General features: G+C 38.0%; 1 protein-coding gene across 2 annotated transcripts in view; it reads right to left on the bottom strand.

Annotated features, from left to right (window-relative positions):
* Window positions 1-25,775, bottom strand: part of SAMSN1 (SAM domain, SH3 domain and nuclear localization signals 1) — a 166,348-nt gene that overhangs the window by 111,856 nt on the left and 28,717 nt on the right. The window contains exons 3-6 of one of the 2 annotated variants that reach the window (XM_025282316.3): window positions 23,545-23,582; window positions 20,638-20,675; window positions 14,127-14,213; window positions 6,099-6,178 (exon numbers count right to left, since the gene is read on the bottom strand). In XM_025282316.3, the coding sequence (XP_025138101.3) occupies window positions 6,099-6,178; window positions 14,127-14,213; window positions 20,638-20,675; window positions 23,545-23,582 (243 nt within the window). The remainder of the gene's footprint in view (window positions 1-6,098; window positions 6,179-14,126; window positions 14,214-20,637; window positions 20,676-23,544; window positions 23,583-25,775) is intronic. The other variant, XM_045165066.1, reaches the window with a different exon arrangement.

Here is a 25,775-nt window from a genome sequence, read left to right as displayed (position 1 = left end):
ACCCCTGCCCCCCGCCCCCGCAAGGAGCTGAGGCCCCTGACTGCAGCCATGAGAGGGAGTTTGGAAGCAGTTTGTTCAGCGATAGGCAGATTTCATTTTAATTGCAACTTCAGGAGAGACCCTGAGATAGACTCACCCAGCTTGCTGCTGCTGCTGCTGCTAAGTCGCTTCAGTCGTGTCCGACTCTGTGCGACCCCATAGACAGCAGCCCACCAGGCTCTGCCGTTCCTGGGATTCTCCAGGCAAGAATACTGGAGTGGGTTGCCATTTCTTTCTCCATTGCGTGAAAGTGAAAAGTGAAAGTGAAGTCGGCTCGGTCGCGAGCACTCCCAAACGCCTAACTCACAGAAACTGTGATATAATAAAAGTTTGTTGTTTTAAGACCCTGATTTAGGGGTAGTTTGTTATGTAGCAACAGATAACTGGCCTTTTCTGGCTCAGTGGGTAAAAAATCCGCCTGCAGTGCAGGAGACGGAGGACCTACAAATTTAAATTCCTGGTATGATAAGATCCCCTGAAGAAGGAAATGGAAAGTATTCTTGCTTGGAGAATCCTATGGACAGAGGAGCCTGGCAGGCTATAGTCCATAGGGTCCCAAAGAGTCAAACATAACTGAGCGACTACAGATAACTAATACAGTAGCTAATGGTATAGAGAAGAAAGTACTTAAAAATAAGAGCAATACACAGCATTAGTAGATTATCTTTAAATGATCACATCATACATAAAGACTATTTTTTAACTGACACGTGCAGGTACTATTTAAACAGTCTGTCATTTGGGCCTCTTTCCACCACCCCCCGCCCCTGCCTTATGATTTGCTCAGGATTTTGCTTAGAACCACAAAAAATTTGTCTGATGAAACCTAATAAGAGACCTGCCTCTGCTGCTTGTTAACGAGATCATAGCATAACCTTAAAGTTTTTCTCTACTCACCTGGCGCCATGACCTCAGTAAAACTCACCAAAAAGCCATTTTACCTTGATCTAATCTATATAGCTTTCCCAGCAATGGTGGCTGTATTGGATGCAGTGTTAATTATACATGTAGTCAACGAACTGTATGCAGTCAATTGATTTTTTTGTTATTAATCTCATTTTCATTTTACAGACTAAATGACTAACTCAACTCTAGGTGTTGCTTACACTGCTTGAGAATTAAAAGGAGGCTAATCTAATTGTACAATCAGAGCTGAGTCTAGACGTCATCCAACTCTATGAGCACAGTTTGGTCTAATATCTTAAGTCAATTAGGATTCAGCATTAACAGAAGTAACAGTTTTAAAAACAAAGTCTATCAGTTAGGAATATACTCAGCTTTGAGGACTAGAAAACACAAGAATAGTGGCTTAAACAAGTATGGGACTTACATTTCTACACAATAAGAAGTCCAGATATAGGTGGCCCAGTGTTGATGCTGTTACTCAGGAATGTCATTGATGAATAAAGTCCATGTATTAGCCTGCTTCTTCATCCTTAACACATGCCTTTGCCCTTATGGTTGCAAGACAGTTGCTAGCTCACCAGAAATCAAGTCTCAGCTCCAGGGAGGAAGAAGGGCAAAGGACAAAGCTGTCTCATCATGAAGATTTGCTTTTATATTTTTCAAAAAAGATACAGAAAACAAATGTAGGAATACCAAGGGAGGATGGGGAAGGGATAAATGGAGGTTGGGATTGACATATATATACTGATATGTATAAAGTAGATAACTGATGAGAACCTACTGTATTGCACGGGGTGGGGGGAGAAAGTTAGATCTGTTTGTAGGACATATATTAAGTTAACCTTAAAAATACTTTCCAATATACAGTGAAAAGTGAAAGTGAAGTTGCTCAGTCATGTCCACCTCTTTGCGACCCCATGGACTGTAGCCTACCAGGCTCCTCTGTCCATGGGATTTTCCAGGCAAGAGTACTGGAGCAGGTTGCTATTTCCTTCTCCAGGAGATCTTCCAGGTATTGAACTCGGTCTCCCGCATTGTAGGGAGACACTTTACCATCTGAGCTACCAGAGAAAGTCAGTAAGTGAAGATAAATACTATTTGATTCCACATATACAAGGTCCTTCGAACAGTCAAATTCATAGAGTCAGGAAATACAATGGTAGATGCCAGAGGTGGGGGTAGAGGGTGGGAGGGTGAGGAGGGGGAATGGGGACTTAGTGTTTAATGGGGACAGTTTCAGCTTAGGAATGAGAAAATTCAGGAGATGAATGATTGTGAGAGTTGCATAACAAAGTGAATGTGCTTAGTATCACCGAATTGTACAGTTAAATATGGTTAAAATAGTTGTTTTATATTATGTGACTTTTATCTCAATAAAAAAGTACATTTAAAAATTTAAAAAGAAAGAAAGCCCTCCCTAGGCATTTCTGACTACATCTCATTGGCCAGAATTGCGTTTCATGACCACCCCTAACTACAGAGAAGGCTGACAATTCAAATACTTATCTTTACAGTCTGCATAGAAGAGAACATCAAGAAAGAAACTGAAAGGATGTGGAATGAGCTAACCTTTAGTACTTTAATAACTGCCACAGAAGGGAACCTAGGGTTTCAAGGAAAATACATCTATTTTGATTAAAATATAAATATATATTTATTATAAGTCTATATAACACAAATAAATATATTTCTGCATTTTATATAAAGTATATTAATTTTAATATTAATTTTAAATTCAATATTTCTCCCTGAAGTTGCTCAGGGAGAAAATGTTCTGGTGCATTCCTTTGTGGGGGGTGCTTGACAGCGCTGAATATCACTAGCACCGAAAGTAATAAATGTTATCCTTCTTTTCTATCATGAATATGAATAATGCTCTGAAGGCTGAATGCAACCAAAGAATTTACGTGAGAAATGAGGCATGAAACATTTTTGAAAATATATTAGCCCAAAGTCTGTATTACTGCATATTTTATACCCTTTTCAATATGCTACAAAAGGTTTGAGCCATCAACTGAATGCTGCCAGAAAAGAACAAACAAGAACAAGGATACAAAAATAAATGCTGGGAGTCAAGTTACCCGGTGATGTTCTTTATGGTCATTATAATGATCAAAGGACCAGGCAGTCGGTTTTGCTTCAAACTCTCCCCATTAGCACTTCTTCTGCAAGCCTGGTTCTCCAAAGAATTAATCCCAGGGCAAGTAAACAAAAAGCTTCAGGAAGCAAAGTCAGTATTGGGGAAAGCATTCCATAAACATCTTCCCCCTACTCCTGCCCCTTGGTTCCTTGTACTTTCTTTTTAATACGTCTGAGATCTTCTCATTTTGAGAACATGAAGGGAGCATGTCTGGTTGAGTGTTTTCTGACTGGAAATTCAGTTAATGTTTAAGTCTTTTATTTTGAATGTTTTTTATTGTACAAAATATATTTTGTAAGCATGAAGTACAGTAATGATAACTATAATATGTTTTACATCTTATGAACTTTATCCCATGTTAATGATACTCAGTAAAATGGCCAGTGGTATGAAAATATTTACCTTTTTAAGATAGTATTCAGTATTTTAATCTTTTCTACTCTTATATAGTTCTAAAAAGGTCTGTAATAAATGCATATCATTCCTATAATATGGAACAAATATCGACTTTGGTTTTCCAAAGGGCCTTGTCTTCCCAGGCCCGACCTGAGCCAAATTTGGGCTTAAAAAGTAAAAATGGGTGAGACATCAAGTCTACAGGCAAGCGCTCATCAATCATCTGATTCCCAGAGTCTCATGGTTCATGTCCTGAGCCTCCTCTGAAAATTCACATAAAAATACTGATTCCTGGACCCTGGACATGATAATTCACTTGGAATGGGATGTGGCTTAGAAATCTGCATTTTTAACAAATACCCTAAATGAGTCTGATACAGATGGTCCCCAGGCCACACCTGGAGAAACATTGCTCTCATAAGTCATGTGCTCACATGATGAGAAGTCACAGTCTGCAAAGTCCATTCCACCTACAGGTCAGTTTTCCCTTCACACCAGAGAATGTTTGCCTCTCTCCTTCATCTCTCAAAGAGTAAACTGATTCTACTTTTCCTCAGTCTCAAGGAGTTAATAGATTAATAATTTGCATAGTACTACTTAATATTTAATAATACTCTATTATACTGAAGTATGCCGTCATACAGAAAATGTGTTTCTTAATTAACTAAGCTCCACTGAATGCCTGTTATGAATAAGAAGGGGGATATTAAAGATAGATAAGACCACTCCCCAACTCTCAAATGAAGGTGTCTAGATTAGCTAGTTCCTGCCTGTCTGTCACTGGGTATGAATTTCCTCAACTAATCTTTAGTGATAAACTACATGGTACATTTGAATGGTTACCATTCTAGAAGGCCAATTAAAATGTACAAGAAGTTTGGTGTTACAGGGCAAGGATTTATCTTTAACCTTTCTTCTAAGGACATTCTACATCATTTTCTTATTTTTAAGAGATGGGTTTTTTTTGTTTGTTTTTTTTTTTTTTTTTTACTACAATCCTAAAGAAGAATTTCTCTGGGCATAAAGCATGTCAGGGGAGCTCTTACTGTAAACCAGTTATTTTTTCCTGGCTATCAGATAATGTTTCACTAAGATACTATATCTGAGGTCTTATCTAAATTTGGGAGGATGAGACTGCATGTTTCAGAAATGATCTGCCAGCTGTGCTTGTGACAGTGTCATTAAGTTCCTGCAAAAAGCAAGAGGAGGAGGAAGGAAAAAAATAAAAGAAGAGAGGAAGGTCTATGGTAACTACTGAATTTTTAAAAACATCTCCCAAATGCCAGTCATGAAGCTAAGCGGTTTAATGAAATAGCTCATGTAATCCTCATGACAGCCAGGAAATACAGGTGCTTTATAGACTGACTTTACAGATGATGAAAACTGAGGCAGAGAGAGATTAAGTGAATTGCCAAGGTCATGTAGCTACTGCTGCTACTGTACTTCAGTTGTGTCCGACTCTGCGATTCCATGGACTATAGCCCAGCAGGCTCCTCTGTCCATGGGATTCTCCAGGCAAGAACACTGGAGTGGATTGCCATTCTCTCCTCCAAGGGATCTTCCTGACCCAGGGATCAAACCCACATCTTTTATATCTCCTGCATTGGCAGGCAGATTGTTTACCACTAGGGCCACCATGTACCTACTAGGGCAAATTAAGATTCAAGCAGAGCTCTGTTTTTGGAGCTCTCAACCACACATGGCAGGAGAACCCATTGGTAGATGGACTTTGCAGTAAAGTGTAATTGGGTAGAGCCGCCCTCTTGGGAGCACAGTTCCATGACTCAGGCAGCATCAGAGCAAACAGCAGAAACTGTACTTGATCAAAAGTTATGATCCACTGTCTAGGGGCTTCTGACAGCCTCAGAAATCAGGCTGGGCTTTAGAAATTCGAGTTCTCTTTCCTCACCAAATCAACCCTTCCTAATTCATATGCTACATATCCTCTGCCTATTGATTAATCCAGTGCACTGAGGAAGGTCAGTTCTAAATTTTCTAATAAAACTATCAGAATGGTTAAAGAGAGCTCTGTGGCTATCAGGAAAATATCAAAAATCAGCATGATGCCTGAGTTGGCCCTATTGACTCATACATGATTTTTTTTTTACAGGGTGAATAATAATTATTTGACTGGTAATTAATGTTATATTATTGTTATTAGGAAGGTCCAAGGTTCAGACATTCTTAATTGCTTGAACTCCTGGGGCTAATTAGTGCAAGCTTTAAAGGGATATGTCAAAAATCACAGAATATGTTTTTATATCAAACACAGAACATGAGGGACATGCCCCTCACTGAAGGTTGCCAGATAGTTCTAAGCACTTAGCACAGGTCTTGTCAGAGAAAATCCCAGTATATTAATTTACCAAGTTCAGAGTTACTTATCAAAAGGCTGTGGAGCATAGTGTTTTGCATAATCAAAGTGGCTTATTAACTCATCATCATTTACTTTTTTCATTTGTAGTCCAATTCACAGAGACATAGTCATATCAGTTACAAAACATCCTGCAGTAACTAAATACAAATAGCTACAAGACTAAGTATTGTAGACGATGTACACATCAATAACAAGATGATTTTCACAAAATGCTATATAAATGTTGATTATTTACATTACCTGATAAGAAATACGTTGTAGTTTTTTTCCTTGACGAGTATGTGCATTATGACTCGAAAGAAAATCATCTTCATTTAGATCTATGAAAAGAGGTGTTATATGGAGATTACCAGAAATTACACAATTTAAGAAGTTTAAGTGCAATTGAATACTTATATTTTTCTTTAGTCTATTAAGGCATTATATTGACTAGATCATAAATATTTACTTTCCTAAAGATATGGTGTTCTTATAAGAAACAAGTCAAACTTAAATAGAAATTAAACAAAATATAAATGAAGAATGTCTCTGATCAGTTGTGTCCTTGAGCAAGTCATGAAATTTTTCTGGAACTCAGTTTCCCCCCATCCTATTTTATAAAACAGTAGCATCCAAGCTACGAAACCACTTCTGACTCCAAAATGCTATGATTTCATGAAACTATCACCTCACTTGTTTCTGTTAAACTCAGCTTTCCATCCCTGGCATTTTGAGCTTCATTAGCTTATGTCTTCTCAACATGAATTATTTATGCTGAAATTGTTCTCTGCCTGCTTTGGTAAAAGCTTTGGAATGTGTCATCCATTCGCTTGCAGCTAAATGAAACCTTTTCAAAAGACTAGCATTCCCTTTCAGGCCCTGTACAAGGGATCCATTTATTTAAATTTGAAATACACCGTGTGCTAAAAGAAGACAGGACTTCATGGATCACTTAATCCAAACCTGCTCGTTTACAGATGGGGATACTGAGACCCACAGAAGTCACCTGGCAATCAGTCCAGTGACTTCTTTTATCACTTTTACTCTGTTTTACTTCCAGTCACTACTTCAATTTTCTACTGTTTTTCATTCTTACATTCTTCAGGGGAGGAAGGGACAGGCAAGGCCTATCCTCTATGCAGAAAATAGGAGCAAATTTTTCCCCAAATCCCCATTATAGCTATGGTTACAAGCTAAGGTAAATTCACAGCTCAGTCTCAGAGTTATTTACACCAATAAGTTAATATTTTACATCCAAGTTACCACACCACAGGGTTCCAGAAAACACTGAAATTTTAAAATGAGCTGTTTTTGTGATCTGGCTCTTCAAAGCAAGATCTTCCATCACAGAGTCAGGAAGGTAGAAGCAGAGTTTTTACAGCCTTGTAAGTTTCTGTAGTTGGAAAAAAAATGTTCTTTCCTCTCTTCCTTTATTTCTTTTCATTGCTTTTCTTTTTCAGATCCCTTTAACCTGAATTTTGGAGAGCTCCCTCTATAATTCTTATTCTGAGTGCAGGAAAAGAAAGTAAGGTGGATTCCTGTACTCTTGAATCTGGAAGTGTGTGAGTGAGAAATGTGCACACTGGATTTACCTCCCTTATATACAGTGTGAGGCAGTAAATGAGTGAGTCAGACACTACTGTGGGGAGAGAACACTAAGCCCCACTGAACTCATGGAAGAGGCAGGGTCGCAGTGGGCTTGAAGAATGGAGCTAGTCTGGAAACACAGAAGAAAAATACAAGTTACAGACACATCAGCAATGCTGTCAACACTAACCTACAGTGTGGAATAAGAGCAACAGGCTTAATTAAAAGTAGAAACTGAGATAGGTCACGTCGGAAGGCAATTATGGATACTGTACAGGAGGAGGTGAGGCTGGGTGGGTGAGGAAGGCCAAATGGTAATGGGCCTTGCGTGCTAGGCAGAGAAATGTGGACATAACCCCCTAGACCAATGTTGCAGATATAAATACCTACAGAAGGCAAATAAGTAATTTAACTAAATGAAGTGAATTTTGACAAGGAGACATGCGGAGATCTTTGGTGAGGTGAAGGTCCACCATTGCTAACGGGCAGCCATTGTTCTCAGCTCTCTCAACGGAAATCACCTCAGATGTTGGACCCAGGATTGACAATTTGTCCCTCATGTTTTTCAAGAAAGTATAAACATATGAATTTTAAGGTGAAATTTCCTGATTTTGAAAATGTTGTCTGACCTAAACAAACTTTTTCTTAAAGTAATTTTATTTGTAAAGCTAGCCATGTGTAGCCTCAGCTTAAAAATTAGGAGAATTTGAGGGTTTTGAACTAAGAAAGGGACACCGGGACAATGGCATTTTATGAAGGTTAGCTATTTGTTTTGTAATCTTATACATTTTATGTATTTGTTATCTCCTATATGTTGCATCTGTGCATGCTAAGTCGCTTCAGTCATGTCTGACTCTTTGGGATCCTATGGACTGCAGGCCGCCAGGCTCCTCTGTTCTTGGGATTTTCCTGGCTAGAATACTGGAATGGGTTGCCATGCCCTTCTCCAGGGGATCTTCCTGCCCCAGGGAAGGAAATGACATCTCTTTTGTCTCCTGCACTGGCAGGTGTATTCTTTACCACTAGTGCCACCTAGGAAGCCCTAACTCCCAACTGTTACCCTACCAAAAAAAAAAAAAATTATAAAGATAAGAGCAATTTGGTCCTAAGTATCAACAAAGGCAATAACTGAATAAGGTAATATGCAAGTTACAGTTTCCAAAGACAGCCACAACAATATGTTATTCTGCAGTGTGACCTTGGCATGCCTCCACCAAGAAACATAATTTAATTCTCCTATTAACTTGAACTGGCCATAATGATCTGTTTGTCAGAGGAGAATGCAGACCTCCAAGTCTGGGTCAGAAGAAGCTGGCAGCTTCTACCTGGATCTTCTGTGATGCTCACACTCCAGACACTTCCTTGTGTGATATGTGAAGCTCCCTCTGATGTCTCTCCCTCTTGAGACCCAGCCTTTAGCCTGGGAGAAGCTCGAGCTACATGGAGAGGCCACATATTGGTTCTCAGGTGATAGTCCCAGCTGAGCCCAACCTGCAGTTATCCCAAACAGGCACCCAACACATAAGCGAAGAAACCTCTAGATGATTCTGGCCATCAGACATGTAAGTCCTCCTCAAGTAGCCATGTATGGATGTGAGAAATGGAACAAAAAGAAGGCTGAGCACTGAAAAATTGATGTCTTCCAATTGCAGTGCTGGAGAAGACTCTTGAGAATCCGTTGGACAGCAAGGAGATCAAACCAGTCAATTCTAAAGGAAATCAACCCTGAATATTCACTGGAAGGAATGGCGCTGAAACTCCAATCCTTTGACCTTCTAATGAGAAGAGCCAACTCCTCGGAAAAGACCCTGATGCTGGGAAGGATTGAGGGCAGGAGAAGAAGGGGGCGACAGAGGATGAGATGGTTGGATGGCGTCATCAACTCAATGGACATGAGTTTGAGCAAACTCTGGGAGATCGTGAAGGACAGGGAAGCCTAGTGTGCTGCAGTCCATAGGGTCACCAAGAGTCAGACATGACTGAGGGACTGAACAACAGCAACAACAGTCATTTAAGTCTTCCTAAAAGAAGCCTCAGATGTCATGAAGTGCTGCTGCTGCTGCTGCTGCGTCGCTTCAGTCGTGTCCGACTCTGTGGGACCCCATAGACGGCAGCCCACCAGGCTCCCCCATCCCTGGGATTCTCCAGGCAAGAACACTGGAGTGGGTTGCCATTTCCTTCTCCAATGCATGAAAGTGAAAAGTGAAAGTGAAGTCGCTCAGTCGTGTCTGACTCTTCGAAATCCCATGGACTGCAGCCTACCAGGCTCCTCCGTCCATGGGATTTTCTAGGCAAAAGTACTGGAGTGGGGTGCCATTGTCTTCTCCATGAAGTGCTAGTTTGACTGAATCCCTGACTTGCAAAATCTTTGAGTCTAATGAAATTTTGCTTTATGTCATTAAGGTTTGGGTTGGTTGGTTTGTAGCAGTAGAATATCTGCACATGCATGGACTACATCAGTGGGTCAAAAATGACAGTATACTTAAGAATGTATCTTTCAGCATAAACATTCACATTCCAACTGCCCTTCAAATGCAGATGCAGAAAAAAAAATGGATTTGGTTAAAAAAGCAATATCTCTACTCAGCTTTGGAGAAGGCAATGGCACCCCACTCCAGTACTCCTGCCTGGAAAATCCCATGGATGGAGGAGCCTGGTAGGCTATAGTCCATGGGGTCGCTAAGAGTCGGACACAACTGAGCAACTTCCCTTTCACTTTTCACTTTCATGCATTGGAGAAGGAAATGGCAACCCACTCCAGTGTTCTTGCCTGGACAATCCCAGGGATGCGGGAGCCTGGTGGGCTTCCGTCTGTGGGGTCACACAGAGTCGGACACGACTGAAGCGACTTAGTAGTAGCAGCTACTCAGCTTCTAGGTGATTCTAACGGAAATTAGACTTCTGACCATAGGTAACTCTAATCCTAGCAAGAACTCTCCTAAAGAATGGAAGGGGTTTCAAGATTCTTTTGTACAAAACACTAAATCTTAGAATGTTCACATTCAATTCAGATAGACGTCCTTAAAAGAGACTGGTTTGGCAGGAAACCTTTGCTCTGGAAGTTTATTCATACATAGCACACAGACAGAGAGTCAGGTGTGAAATCAGGCTTCTTTCTGTCATTCTTCACATAGTCCAGTCTAATCTGAGTTAAATCACATGCTCTCGGGAAATAATATCTCAATCAAATTGTGGTTCCTGAAAATTACATAGAAAGGTAAATACACTTGTGACTATATGCATTTACTATCTTGAAAATGAGGGTAACATGCCAGTAAAGAAGAAGACTTAATAAGATCCAGAGAAGTTCAGCCAAAATATTTATATGCTTGCTCAGAAGAGGCTGGCCAAATAATGATACTGACTACAATTCAGGAAAGAATATTTCAAGCAAATGGCAATTCCACTGTTAAACTGGAAGGTCCTAATGTCTCTACCAATGGGATTTTTATAATGAATCTCATCAAAATCATATGTAAAAAGGATTCATTTTAAAAATAATTTTGCAGTAGTATGAGTGGAGTTAATTCTCCTTTCATTACTAACCGTATTTCCTGAATGTATCCAGCTTCTTACAAACTGTAACAAAATATACCATTTTTTTAAACATATTTTCTGTTTCATTCATGGTATAGTATACCACATCACACTGTTTGAAAAAAATCTCTAAATCTGCAAATATGTTTTGTTTCTTTTATCTTTTTTAAAAATTTGGCTTTGTTTTTGTTCTTTGTACTTTCTGGTACACAATAATGAAAGCCCTCTTCTTAAAAAATGTCTTTACTTAAATCATAATTTGATCTTGGGTAAATTCCAATGCATAGATTTCAAAAAGTCAATTATTTTCAGGCTTTTTCCCCCATAAAATTAAGGCCAAAATATATTTAAATTTTTAAAAAATTGATCTTAATTTACTAAAATGAATATTACTAATATTCTGCCTGTTTAGAGTGCTGAAAAAAAAATTACAGATTAATTTCCCTTAATTAATTGGCTAAGTTATGCCAATCTTTCAGTTGTAAAGTCCTGAGCATTCAATTTAGCCTACATGTGTTTTACAAATGTTGTCTCAGTATCGCGTATACAGATTGAGATAAAAGTATTCCTAGAAGAAGGAAATGGATCACATCAACTGAAAATGCTTCCAGCTCTTAACTTATAGTGATAAATTTTTTTCTTAACCAACATAACACAGGCATATTTTTGGGTTATGTGAATATCTTTATGGATTAAAATACCAGGCACAAATCCTTAGCTTAATATTAATATAACCTGTGGAAGTGTATTTTGTCAGGCCCAATACTCTAGAGGACTAAATTTTTGCTGTTAATATAACTTGTGTCATGTGGAAACATCATTTTGTAATTGAAATTGAGAGATATGGAACTTTTTTCGTTCTTGGAGTTTAATATATTATTTATGTTAATGTCACTCTTACAATTTCCCTACATATTTTCTTCTGTTTTATTGAAAGATGATTTTTACAATTTCATCTTTAGTGTTCAATAAAATCATGGGCTGTGGATATTGGCAATGATGTACCTACCTGTCTTCATCTCAGTAAACCTCACAGACTGCCTATCCTCAGGCCCAATAAACCACTCTTAAGTAATTATTCAATTAACAGCAAAAAATAGTGTTTAAAATGAGAAAGAAATATTATAGGTTGATATGTAGGGCACTAATTGCTTAGAAATATTCTGAGCCTTCCAAAGGAAGCTACTACACCCATAAAATTCAAGTCCACACTTGTGGCTCATCCTACCCTACTAAATTTCTCCCTTCAGTTTACAATGGCACCAACAGCATTGGTCTCAGGCCACTGACTCTTTCTAGCACAGCATTAATCGCTGGGCGATGTCCTATGACTCAGCTGGTAGTGCTGAAATGTCAACTAAACTTCTTAGGCACATTCGTGAATGCGTGTGTGCGCGCGTGCACAGACAGATTGAACACAGGAGCACTTAAGAATCTGAGAAATATCAAAGTGGAAAAGCCTGTAAAGGCATTCCTTTTTGTTTTCTGACAAAAAGATCACTAATCAGAAAACACCTCACCTTTGGCCAAGATTTTTTGCTGCTTTGTCAATATAACTGTAATAGAATTACTTACCTATGACTGCTAATTTTTTTTTAATTTAATTTTATTTTTTAACTTTACAATATTGTATTGGTTTTGCCATATATCAACATGAATCCGCCACAGGTATACACGTGTTTCCCATCCTGAACCCTCCTCCCTTCTCCCTCCCCATACCATCCCTCTGGGTCGTCCCAGTGCACCAGCCCCAAGCATCCAGTATCGTGCATCGAACCTGGACTAGCGACTCGTTTCATATTTGATATTATACATGTTTCAATGCCATTCTCCCAAATCATCCCACCCTCTCCCTCTCCCACAGAGTCCAAAAGACTGTTCTATAAATTTAAAACAAACACCACAACATTTTACAGAAAGGAAGTTTAAGAAAATAGAATATTTGAAGTTTATGGAAAAATTTATAACAAAAATATTCTATAATATAGTTATAACTTCTTTATTCATAGGTTGATGTGGAATAATCTAAAAGTAACGTGCTTATTACAGAGATGGATGAATGAATGGATGGGTGGATGAAAGTTTAATTAACTAACCTAAGTGTGAATGAATACCACTAACATTCATGAGGTAAAGACAGAATTTAATCAAACACAATATAAGTAAAACATTGCCTATCTTATAATTTTTAAAAAATGTCTAAAATAATCCCCAAATGTTTCGCTTGTTTATTTATTTATAATGGAGAAATCTGTAAGTATTGAAATTAAGCTCAAAACTATTCACTAGAACATTATTCAATCTTGGATAAAATTGAAACAGTTCAAAGGAAAATGATTATTTTCATAAATGATTACTTTGTAAATCTATGAGCTCCTTCACAGCACTCAAAAGGCAAAATTTGAACAATCATACTATGTAACTCCTAACTATAAAAATATTTGTCCCCAAATATTAAAATATCTTTTAAAATTAAATTTAAAATTCAAATTAAATTTAAAAATACAAATAGTTAAATAATCAATAACTAATATGAGCAATTATTTATTGTTCCAGTAACACTGAAGGAAAATACTAAGGATATTAATTTTTTATGTTCTTGTCCATCTTTGTGAACTCTTAAGAGTTTCTGTTTTATTCATAACCTTTCCAAAGTTAAGTAATTTTAATTATGAAATCTTTTATTATTAATAAAGTTTTTTACACCTGGCTGCTAATTTGCTCTTCTTAAGACTTTTTTAAAATAAAATGACATAGTTTTGCATTAATAGTCAAGGATATTTCTCTTAAATATTTAAAGAAAATCTAAAAATCACAAAGGTTAATATATTAATGTTATTTTTATAAGGTTTTTCTATGTGCTGAGTTTTAATATATTTTTGCATTATTTTAGACATTAAAGGATTTCAAATTTTTTGTAACTGATTCTTTGCTTCAACAGGGAACTTAATTAAATTCTACTTCCCTTCTGCATGTCTGTCCACTTACACACACAAGTATACATTCTATTAATAATATACAAATTCTATTCTTTTAGTTTTTCCTTCTTAAGTAGACTATAATGCAATGCTTATTTTAATGAAGAAAGATGTAAATTTTTCTTACTTGCCCTTTATACTGCTTTGGGAAAATGCAAAGTCAGCGGGAACTAAATTTAGCAATTACCTTTCAGCTGACAGAGTCTTCTGATGTGGGAGTCAGTCTCAGATTTGCTGGGTTCCTGCCAAATTGTGTCATTCACAGTTTTTCCCTCTAAAGTAAAGCAGAAGATTGGTTAGAAGTCACAGTAACATCTGTCCAGTAAGTGTAGGAAATTCGATATCAAAACAAATTGAGCACGCGGGGTAACACGGTAAGTTATATGTTAAGAAAGCGTTGTGGCCCATTCTGGAGAGTTCTGGTCCCTCATGAATACAACCAATGTCCTGTGGGCCCCCCCTCTTTTTTTTCCTATGAACTAAATAAGGACCTACACTTAGATGGTAGAAGGTTGCTACTGAAATACTCTTGATAACTTTTGATTACATTATTCTTGGAGTATTTTTCTTGAATTACTAACCATTTATTTTTTATATATCAAAGTAGCTCCATCCTCCACATTCTTCATTCTTTTTAACAAAACGGTTAAGGAAGTGTATCGAGAGAACATTGAGCTATTTCAAGAAACTCTAAGACCCTTGACTGGGAGAACAATCAATTTCTTATAAGTGTTAGCTTTGTTCTCCCAACACCTGGAGCAGGGTCTAAACATGCTGTAAAGAACTGAACTGCACCAGAATGAAGAACTGGAAGCCCTTCTAGTGAATGTCGCTCAGTCGTGTCTGACTCTTTGCAACCGCATGGACTCTGCAGTCCATGGAATTCTCCAGCCAGAATGCTGGAGTGGGTAGCCATTCCCTTCTCCATGGGATTTTCCCAACCCAGGGATTGAACCCAGGTCTTCTGCATTTGCAGGAGGATTCTTTACCATCTGAGCCACCAGGGAAGCCCAAGAATACTAGAGTGGGTAGCTTAACCTTTCTTCATGGAATCTTCCCAACCCAGGAATCCAACTGAGGTTTCCTGCATTGCAGGCAGATTCTTTACCAGCTGAGCTACCAGGGAAGCCTGGAAGCCCTTCTAACCTGCTTACAAAGACTAATCATCCCACATGTTGTACCACATCATTGATAAAGCAAAGTTTAAATAATGCAACCAAAGTATTACACAAACTCAGCAGACTGGGCTGGTTTTTATTAGAGTGTAATTGCTATACAATGTTGTGCTTGTTTCTGCTGTACGATGAAGTGAATCAACTATACATATACACATATTCTACCCCTCTTGGACCTCCCTACTGCCCCACCCCCATCCCACCCATCTAAGATCTCTGCATTCTACAGCAGTTTCCCACTAGGTATCTATTTTACATGTGGCAGTATATACAGATAGGTCAATGCTACTCTCCCAATTCTTCCCACCCTCTCCATCCCCTGTGCTGTGTCCACAAGTCAGTTCTCTTGCTGTGCTGTTTTTAAAGTCACTATTTCCTTTGATATTTGACTACAGAGAAGGCAGGGATCATCAAAAATTATGTTATAGAGCCTTGTGTGCACAAACTGCAAACACTGTGAAAATGGCATATATAAATGGAAAACAAAAGTTGGCTTGCTTCCTTTTATTTCAGGCCATACACTATTCAAATCAGAGCTGACATTCAAAATATTTAGCAACTACTGCTCACAGGGCCTTGACAAATGAGATAGAACTCAGCTCCTGTGGATATTACCACTGGTGGAAGATCAGACCCTATTAAAATGCAGATGGCCTTAGTAGATGCGTCCATAGATGATCACCACTTTGGTCTGAGCACTTTTCATACCCTATCCAGGAAACTGGCTTTCAAAAGAGGAAAACTGGAGTTTGAGGATCCAACTCCTAAGCCCTGCTGGGGAGAAAGTGTTCCCACCACTCTGAAAAACTCCATTAAAAAATGAGTTATTGAGTGAATAATCCAGTTGTCTTGTCACTACAAATGTTTTATAACTAGTGACCCCCTATCATCTAAATGGCAAAGAGAAGCATCATCTATTAACTTTCTAAAAATAATTAGATTTTTACTTCAGAATCTGCCTGCAATGCAGGAGTCCCAGGAGACTCAGGTTCGATCCCTGGGTTGAGATCACCCGGATGAGGGCCTGGCAACCCACTGCAGTATTCTTGCCTGGAGAATCCCATGGACAGAGGAGCCTGGCGGACTACAGTCCACAGGGTTGCAAAGAATTGGACGAGCCTGAAGCGACTTAGCATGCACTAGAATTAAAATACACAAACCAATTGCTTCTGTTATTACTATGTATACTATAGCCACAAAAACTGAAGAAAATTGCTGGTACTTGAGATGCTATGATAAGTCTTTTATAATTCAACCATTGTTTATTTCATTCCTAAATTCCTAGCTATGAAAATATAGCTAAGAGATCACCTTGACTATGGGCCCTCCAAGCTAAAGTTGGGAAACTGGAAGGTAATCAGCCAATAAAAGGTTGTTGTTTTTTTTTTAATATAAAAGGAAATTATTCTGAATAAGCCAATAGTTTATTTGTCTTCAGTTCAGATCAGTTGCTCAATTGTGTCCAACTCTTTGCGGCCCCATGGACTGCAGAACGCCAGGCTTCCCTGTCATCACCAGCTCCCAGAGCTTTCTCAGATTCATGTCCATCAAGTCAGTGATGCCATCCAACCATCTCGTCCTCTGTTATCCCCTTCTCCTCCTGCCTTCAATCTTTCCTAGCATCAGAGACTTTTCCAATGGGTCAGTTCTTTGCATCAGGTGGCCAAAGTATTAGAGTTCCAGGTTCAGCATCAATCCATCCAATGAATATTCAGGACAGATTTCCTTTAGGATTGATGGCTTTGATCTCCTTGCAGCCCAAGGGACTCTCAAGAGTCTTCTCCAACACCAGAGTTCAAAAGCATCATTTCTTTTGTGCTCAGCTTTCTTTATGGTCCGACTCTCACATCCATATATGACTACTGGGAAAACCATAGATTTGACTAGACAAGCCTTTGTTGGCAAAGTAATGTCTCTGCTTTTTAATATGCTGTCTAGGTTGGTCATAGCTTTTCTTTCAAGGAACAAACGTCTTTTAGTTTCATGGCTGCAGTCAGCATCTGCAGTGATTTTGAAGCCCAAGAAAATAAAGTCTCTCACTGTTGCCATTGTTTCCCCATCTATTTGCCATGAAGTGATGGGACTGGATGCCATGATCTTAATTTTTTGAGTATTGAGGTTTCAAGCCAGCATGTTCACTCTCTTTTTTCACTTTCATCAAGAGGCTGTTCAGTTCCTCTTCGTTTTCTGCCATTAGGGTGGTGTCATGTGCATATTTGAGGTTACTGATATTTCTCCCTGCAATCTTGATTCCAGCCTGTGCTTCATCCAGCCCAGCGTACATTCACATGATGTACACTGCATATAAATTACATAAGCAGGGTGACAACACACAGTCTTGAAATACTCTTTTCCCAGTTTGTAACCAGTCCATTCTTCCATGTCTGGTTTTACTCTTGCTTCTTGACCTTCATAGAGATTTTTCAGGAGGCAGGTAAGATGGAGAAGCTCTATACAGTCAGCAAAAACAAGACCAGGAGTTGACTGTGGCTCAGATCAGGAACTCCTTATTGCCAAATTCAGACTGAAATTGAAGAAAGTAGGGAAAACGACTAGACCATTCAGGTATGACCTAAATAAAACCCCTTATGATTATACAGTGGAAGTGAGAAATAGATTTAAGGGCCTAGATCTGATAGATAGAGTGCCTGATGAACTATGGATGGAGGTTCGTGACATTGTACAGGAGACAGGGATCAAGACCATCCCCATGGAAAGGAAATGCAAAAAAGCAAAATGGCTGCCTGGGGAGGCCTTACAAATAGCTGTGAAAAGAAGAGAAGCAAAAAGCAAAGGAGAAAAGGAAAGATATAAGCATCTGGATGCAGAGTTCCAAAGAATAGCAAGGAGAGATAAGAAAGCCTTCCTCAGCAATCAATGCAAAGAAATAGAGGGAAACAATAGAATAGGAAAGACTAGAGGTCTCTTCAAGAAAATTAGAGATACCAAGGGAACATATCATGCAAAGATGGGCTCAATAAAGGACAGAAATTATATGGACCTAACAGAAGCAAAAGATTTTAAGAAGAGGTGGCAAGAATACACAGAAGAACTGTACAAAAAAGATCTTCACGACCAAGATAATCATGATGGTGTGATCACTCACCTAGAGCCAGACATCCTGGAATGTGAAGTTAAGTGGGCCTTAGAAAGCATCACTACGAACAAAGCTAGTGGAGGTGATGGAATTCCAGTGGAGCTATTTCAAATCGATGCTGCGAAAGTGCTGCACTCAATATGCCAGCAAATTTGGAAAACTCAGCAGTGGCCACAGGATTGGAAAAGGTCAGTTTTCATTCCAATTCCAAAGCAAGGCAATTCCAAAGAATGCTCAAACTACCACACACTTGCACTCATCTCACACACTAGTAAAGTAATGCTCAAAATGCTCCAAGTCAGGCTTCAGCAATACATGAACTGTGAACTTCCAGATGTTCAAGCTGGTTTTAAAAAAGACAAAGGAACCAGAGATCAAATTGCCAACATTGACTGGATCATGGAAAAAGCAAGAGAGTTCCAGAAAAACATCTATTTCTGCTTTATTGACTATGCCAAAGCCTTTGACTGTGTGGATCACAATAAACTGTGGAAAATTCTGAAAGAGATGGGAATACCAGACCACCTGACCTGCCTCTTGAGAAACCTGTATGCAGGTCAGGAAGCAACAGTTAGAACTGGACATGGAACAACAGACTGGTTCCAAATAGGAAAAGCAGTATGTCAAGGCTGTATATTGTCGCCCTGCTTATTTAAGTTCTATGCAGAGTACATCATGAGAAACTCTGGGCTGGAGGAAGCACAAGCTGGAATCAAGATTGCTGGGAGAAATATCAATAACTCAGATATGCAGATGACACCACCCTTATGGCAGAAAGTGAAGAGGAACTAAAAATCCTCTTGATGAAAGTGAAAGAGGAGAGTGAAAAAGTTGGCTTAAAGCTCAACATTCAGAAAACTAAGATCATGGCATCCGGTCCCATCACTTCATGGGAAATAGATGGATAAACAGTGGAAACAGTGTCAGATTTATTTTTCTGGGCTCCAAAATCACTGCAGATGGTGACTGCAGCCATGAAATTAAAAGACACTCCTTGGAAGGAAAGTTATGACCAACCTAGATCGCATATTCAAAAGCAGAGATATTACTTTGCCAACAAAGGTCCGTCTAGTTAAGTCTATGGTTTTTCCGTTAGTCATGTATGAATGTGAGAGTTGGACTGTGAAGAAGGCTGAGTGCCGAAGAATTGATGCTTTTGAACTGTGGTGTTGGAGAACTCTTGAGAGTCCCTTGGACTGCAAGGAGATCCAACCAGTCCATTGTAAAGGGGATCAGTCCTGGGTGTTCTTTGGAAGGACTGATGCTAAAGCTGAAACTCCAATACTTTGGCCACCTCATGCGAAGAGTTGACTCATTGGAAAAGACTCTGATGCTGGGAGGGATTGGTGGCAGGAGAATAAGGGGACGACAGAGGATGAGATGGCTGGATGACATCACCGACTTGATGGACATGAGTTTGAGTGAACTCCAGGAGTTGGTGATGGACAGGGAGGCCTGGCGTGCTGCAATTCATGGGGTCACAAAGAGTCGAACACGACTGAGAGACTGAACTAAACTGATTCCTATCTCTTGAAAAATTTCCCAGTTTGTTGTGATCCATACAGTCAAAGGCTTTGGTGTATTCAATAAAGCAGAAGTAGATACTTTTATGGAACTTTCTTGCTTTTTCTATGATCCAACGGATGTTGGCAATTTGATTTATGGTTCCTCTGCCTTTTCTAAATCCAGTTTGAACATCTGGAATTTCTCGGTTCATGTACTGTTGAAGCCTAGCTTGGAGAATTTTGAACATTACTTTGCTAGCATGTGAGATGAGTGTAATTGTGTGGTAGTTTGAACATTCTTTGACATTGCCTTTTTGGGATTGTAATGAAAACTGTCCTTTTCCAGTCCTGTGGCCACTGCTGATTTTTCCAAATTTGCTAGCATATTGAGTGCAACACTTTCACAGCATCATCTTTTAGAATTTGAAATAGTTCAACTGGGATTCCATTCCCTTTACTAGCTTTGTTCATAGTGATGCTTCCTAAGGCCCACTTGCCTTCACATTCCAGGATGTCTGGCTCTGGGTGAGTGATCACACCATCGTGAATATCTGGGTCATTAATTTTTTTTTTGTATAGTTCTTCTTTGTATTCTTGCCACTTCTTATTATTTTCTGCTTCTGTTAGGTCCATACTGTTTTTGTCCTTTATTGTGCCCACCTTGTCATGAAATGTTCCCTTGGTATCACTATTTTTCTTGAAGCGATCTCTAGTCTTTCCCATTCTATTGTTATTTGTCATAGCCATTTAAAATTAGAATAAAACTACATTTCTTTTTTAAATCTCTTCTATATAATTCAAAGACAAATCAATTTGTCTTTCATTCATCAATTTCAGTTACTTTATGGCATTAACAGAAGAAAGTCACTGTTAGAGAAATAGAATGTATCATGTGCATGAGTAATCTTATGAATTACTAACCAAATACTTTACTTTCAGACATAGATCTCCGGATTGACCTAGAAGAATAAAAGAAACAGATATTTAAGTCTAGATTTAATAAATTATGTTTTAAGTGAAATAGAAATTAGATCACTTAGACATGAGTGTAAAGCCATGGTGAGCAGAAATAAATTCTACCTCTAAGTAAGTTTTGCATTTGGACCTGAATTTTCCTGAGCCTAGATGACAAAGTGTAGTTAATCAAAGTATAATCTTGGATTGGAAATTTTCATGCAATATAAAGAAACATTCACAAATCTCAGCACTCCCAACCCTGCAAAAAGAAAACAGTGGGCCATTCTATATGAGTGTACCTCAAAATAATCAAATAGTTCTTCTAAAAATAACTATATTCAATAAATACAGAAAAATACTGCAATTTGAATACAACCACTGTACAATCCCTAATAAAACAATGAAAAATGAAGTCGCTCAGTCATGTCCAACTCTTTGCGACCCCATGGACTGTAGCCTACTAAACTCCTCTGTTCGTGGGATTTTCCAAGCAAGGTTACTGGAGCAGGTTGCCATTTCCTTCTCCAGGGACCTTCCTGACCCAGGGATCGAACTCAGGTCTCCTGCATTGCAGGCAGACACTTTACCCTCTGAGACACCAGGAAAGCCCAATAAAACAATAAATGTGTGCAATAATTGTCGATTCTAATTAAAGTTTTTAATTGAAAGGCTGATGGGCAACTTGTGCTGGATGGACCAGTCTGATACCATCTGAACCCAATAAGCAACTTTACAGTCATAAAAATAGAGACAAGCCGATATATGAGCTTCCCATGTAATGCAACAGGAAGTATAAAGTCACTGATGACCTACTTTAAAAATAAATACATAGACAGAAATAACTTGGATCTTATCAAGCCTTATGAAACTTTAATCTTATCAAGCCTGGAGATCTAACTAAAAATTTACAGTAAACAGAACAGAGAACATGTGTTTAAAACACACACACACACACAGGATGCAATCAGTAAAATTCAAAACTATAAAAAATTCCTCAGAAAGAACAATTCAGTTTTTTCAACAAATAAATGGGAGGAGAGACCTATAAATTGAGAAACATGAACAAAGTGCAATGCATGAGTCTTCTTTGGATCACGATTCAAATAAACCAGCTACTATTTAAAAAAGCACTTGAGGCTACCAGACACATTTTAACACTGACTCTAGACTTGGTGATATTTGATTATTTTTCTTATTTTGTTCTAGTGCAGTAGTTATGTTTTTTCCTAAATGTGATGTTGTGGTTATGCTTTTAAAAATAATTCTTGTTTTTTTAATGATATAGTGGAACATGAAATTGTATGTCTAAGAAATGCTTTATAAAAACCCCAGTGTGGGTGGTGGGAATGGTGAGTCAGGTGGGTAGAAATGAAATAAGATTGACTATAAATTGATACTTGATTGTGTTAGTCAATTTACACCTTCGGTGAACATAAGCATATTGTGTATGTATAAACAATTTTGTTATAACTGGGGTGTTTTCCATTATTCACCTTTTTTAAGCTCAGGTTTGTAAGCAAACTCTTCCATATACAGTGTTTCTTTTTTCTTAACCATTTTATTTTGTTTTGTTTTAATTTTTTACTGCAAAATACTTATTCAGGATATCTCTTGGGAAGTAGCAAGTGTTCTGAAAAAAGCTACGTATAATATTATAAAGTGAAGTAGGTGCATAATGACAAAAGGGATTATTCTTTTTAGGGGAGTGATGGGCAAAAGAATTGAGGGACTGAATAAAGTTTTCAAGTTTAACTGGTAGGAATTTGCAAAGCATGTTAATTGATTTGGCTTATGTTTGAAAAATCCTAGTTTAGTCGTCATCAGGTGCTTTCCCTCTCATTTATCCTGCCTCTGCCCCTCCATGTTTGGGTATCATCTAATCTGTAGAAGCATCATAAACCAAAAGCTGCAATTTTGTGTAAGTATTTGATTTGGGATTAGCGAGTTCCTTATCCGTGGATAGAATAAACAGTTACATAGGAGGGGCGACTTTTAAGACTGATAGAGTCCTGATTAAAAAAACCCTTCTTTATTCCTACTCATGCTTAAAATGCCACTGATGTAGTTTAAGTAGCTAACTATGGCTAAAATACAACTACCCTGGCAGGTGCTCTAAGCTGTTAATCATGCAATTACCTACTTACTATGGATGCATTTTATATCCTTACTGGGAGAAAGCTTTTAGCAAGAAAGGGAGGAAAGACTATGAAAGCACAAAGTGCTTTGTGGGTGGAGGTGGGGGCAAAGGGAGGTTTGGGGGCTGGTAAGAGCTGTCGAAAAAGACTACATCCAGAAGAAGTTCACATATTGACAATTTAGTCTCAGACCATTCCGGGGTGCAAGGAAGTTGTTCTTCTGTATCATCAGCAACCAATCTGGAAATTTCCACATAAACCAACTTCCTGCTGCTATGTATTTCCTGCTTATTAGTTAAAAATCCAATTACCTTATGCAACATGTGTGTGTCGCATCCTCTGGCAGCTTGATGTACTGAATATAAAGCCAAGCCTGACCTAAATAACCCAAATCTCTTTGCAAACACATTTTTATTTGGATTAGAAGAACTCCAGAAGATTAATAGGTCACCAATAGAAACATGTTTTCGAGTAGGCTTCCACTTTAATCTGAACCTAGTTTAGACACGTTTCTTCTTCTGAAAATTTAATTTTTGCATCCTTGTCTACAGCAATGTCACAACACCAGTTTCCTATGCATCAGCATAAATATAAATGGTAGCAGAGTAAAGTATACATACCTAGATTGGTAAGTGACGATTTTTAAAAAGCACTTTGACAGGAAACCCACTAAAATATTCCATTCAACATTATAGAACTAAGAGAACATAAAGTTTTCAAAGTAAATTTGACTTACTTTCTTTTTGTTTTCCCATTCTCAAAATTAGAAACTTCCTGTAAAATAAAATAAAAAGTAAAATAAAATAATACTGTAAGAAATAAAAAAGATAATTCAAGGATAGTTTATCTTTGAGTATAATCCAAATGGAGTTCACTTTGCCTTTTCCTACTAAAATGACTGTATTTTTAAATATATTTAGTATAATCATGGTTCTGGTTTTTACTTTTTTCTCTATTTGTAACTTTGATACATGTTTACCTTATTGTAAACCATTGAAAGTTAACAAGCAAATCCTTAAAACAAAAATCTGTAGTTAAATCCTTGTAACCTCAACTTTATATCCTCCATCAACCCTTCAAGACCACAAGGAAAGATATATACGAGTATGTTAATTACATTCTCTTCTTTTGAGAAAGATGGACAGTAGCTTACCACAAAACCCCAAGTGTGCTGAAATACACCTGTGATTCATCCAGCCTTTTTCTTCAGAGAAGCTGATGTTATATCCTTTACACCCTGGCAGAAGACAATGTCAACATGTCTTTCACCATCCATCTTTGAAAGGGCTTAAACTGCTTCTAGGCACCTTTAAGAACTCTCTTCAGATTTTCTCTTTATCATTTATCCAGTCCTTCATCCTAAAACCATTTATGTATTTGGTGTCCAAAGTGTTTTTTGAACGCATGTTATATGATAGGCAGCAGATCATGTTCTGAATAATTTTTTTGGTGTGGTAGGAATTTTTATAGTAAAGAATTTGGGGACCAATATTCCATATAAGGAGAAAAACATAGAAGCTAAGGCTGAAAGGAGTGGTGAACAAAAATCAGAAGAAAGAAAGTACTTTTTTAAAAAATTAAAGTGTGCTTGATTTACAGTATGACATTTGTTTCAAGTATATGGCATAGTGTTTTTTGCAGATTTTACTCACAATTGGTTTTATTATTGCAATGCTTGAGAGCCTGAGTACTGTAAAATCCAGGATAAGCTTTCCCCTACATAGTAACTGAGGGGGCCCTTCCTCAAACCCTTATTATGTTTTTATCAAGATTTAACTTCAAGGACAATTTGAATTACCTATTTCAAGTTGTTGAGTAGAACTGAAAACCCATCTGCTGAAACAGTCAGTCCCCAAACTTGAACTACTTTTGCCAAATTAAGATGCCTATGGATCACCCAGAGGACAGTCTTGTAGAAGAGAGCTGGGCCAGAAGTAAAGATGAGGGAGTCATAAACCAAGCCCTGATGTGAGTTGGAATAGCAACAGAAACTTGAGGAGTTAGTGGTCAGATTGATCACTCCTTTGATTCTCTATGCTTTGTTATCATGTGTCCTAAAAGTAATCAATCTCTATCCATGGTCTTTTTATGAAATTCAGTCTTGGTCTAAATGCCTCTGACCCTCAGCTCAGAAGCTCATTATGTCTTCTCCCTCACAATCAGCAGACACACCAGCTTTGTGAGGGTCATCAGGAAAGGGGATGGCCACCCATCTTTGTGTGGCCATCATATATATGATATATTCTTATCATATATATTTGGAATTTAGCTAGGAAGGACCAAACTTCCCATCCCCATAAGCATGCAGTTTGGGTCAATTGTGTCTCAAAAATCTGAATCCATTGTCCCAGAGTCACATTAATTTGTATATATGAGTGTAGATAAATCTCTTCAGATCGCAAATCTTGTTCTCTTCAGAATAATTCTGTCTCTTTTGAGTATGTTGAGAAATGGTGTCTGGTTTAGAGTTAACCAATACCAAAGATGGATTTGAAACAAGAAAGATAAGAAATGTTAAATATCTTTCGTATTTGTTATCACTTGAAACGTATTCTTTTTGAATCCACTTATTGTATCAATAATTCACTGTTTTTTTGCTACCAAAGAGATTAATTCCAGATGACACAAAACTTGTGTGCAACTGAGCTCCAAGTGTTTAAATTGGGGGAAGAGGGCATATTATTCAAAGCAGAGTCTCCTGCTTCACCTGGGTGAAGCCTTGGCTAAGTTAATATAATCAGATTTCAATCCTACACAAAGCTGGTTAAATATACATGGCTACTGATGTGGTGAAAGGGACACAGTTACATTAAGAGATGAGGTTTAGAGGTATCTGGACCAAGATTGAAAAAATTTCATGTAACCATACTTGGATACTGGTAATTTTTAAAACAAATATTGTCTAGAGACTGTCACCTTTATTCTGTTTTACTGGAATCCAGGTCATCCAATTTTTGCTTGTAATGA

This window comes from Bubalus bubalis, chromosome 1, assembly GCF_019923935.1.
Source record: "Bubalus bubalis isolate 160015118507 breed Murrah chromosome 1, NDDB_SH_1, whole genome shotgun sequence".
NCBI classification, from domain to species: domain Eukaryota; kingdom Metazoa; phylum Chordata; class Mammalia; order Artiodactyla; family Bovidae; genus Bubalus; species Bubalus bubalis.
The sequence above is the reverse complement of the archived record's forward strand: the minus strand, read 5'-3'. Positions and strand labels throughout refer to the sequence as shown.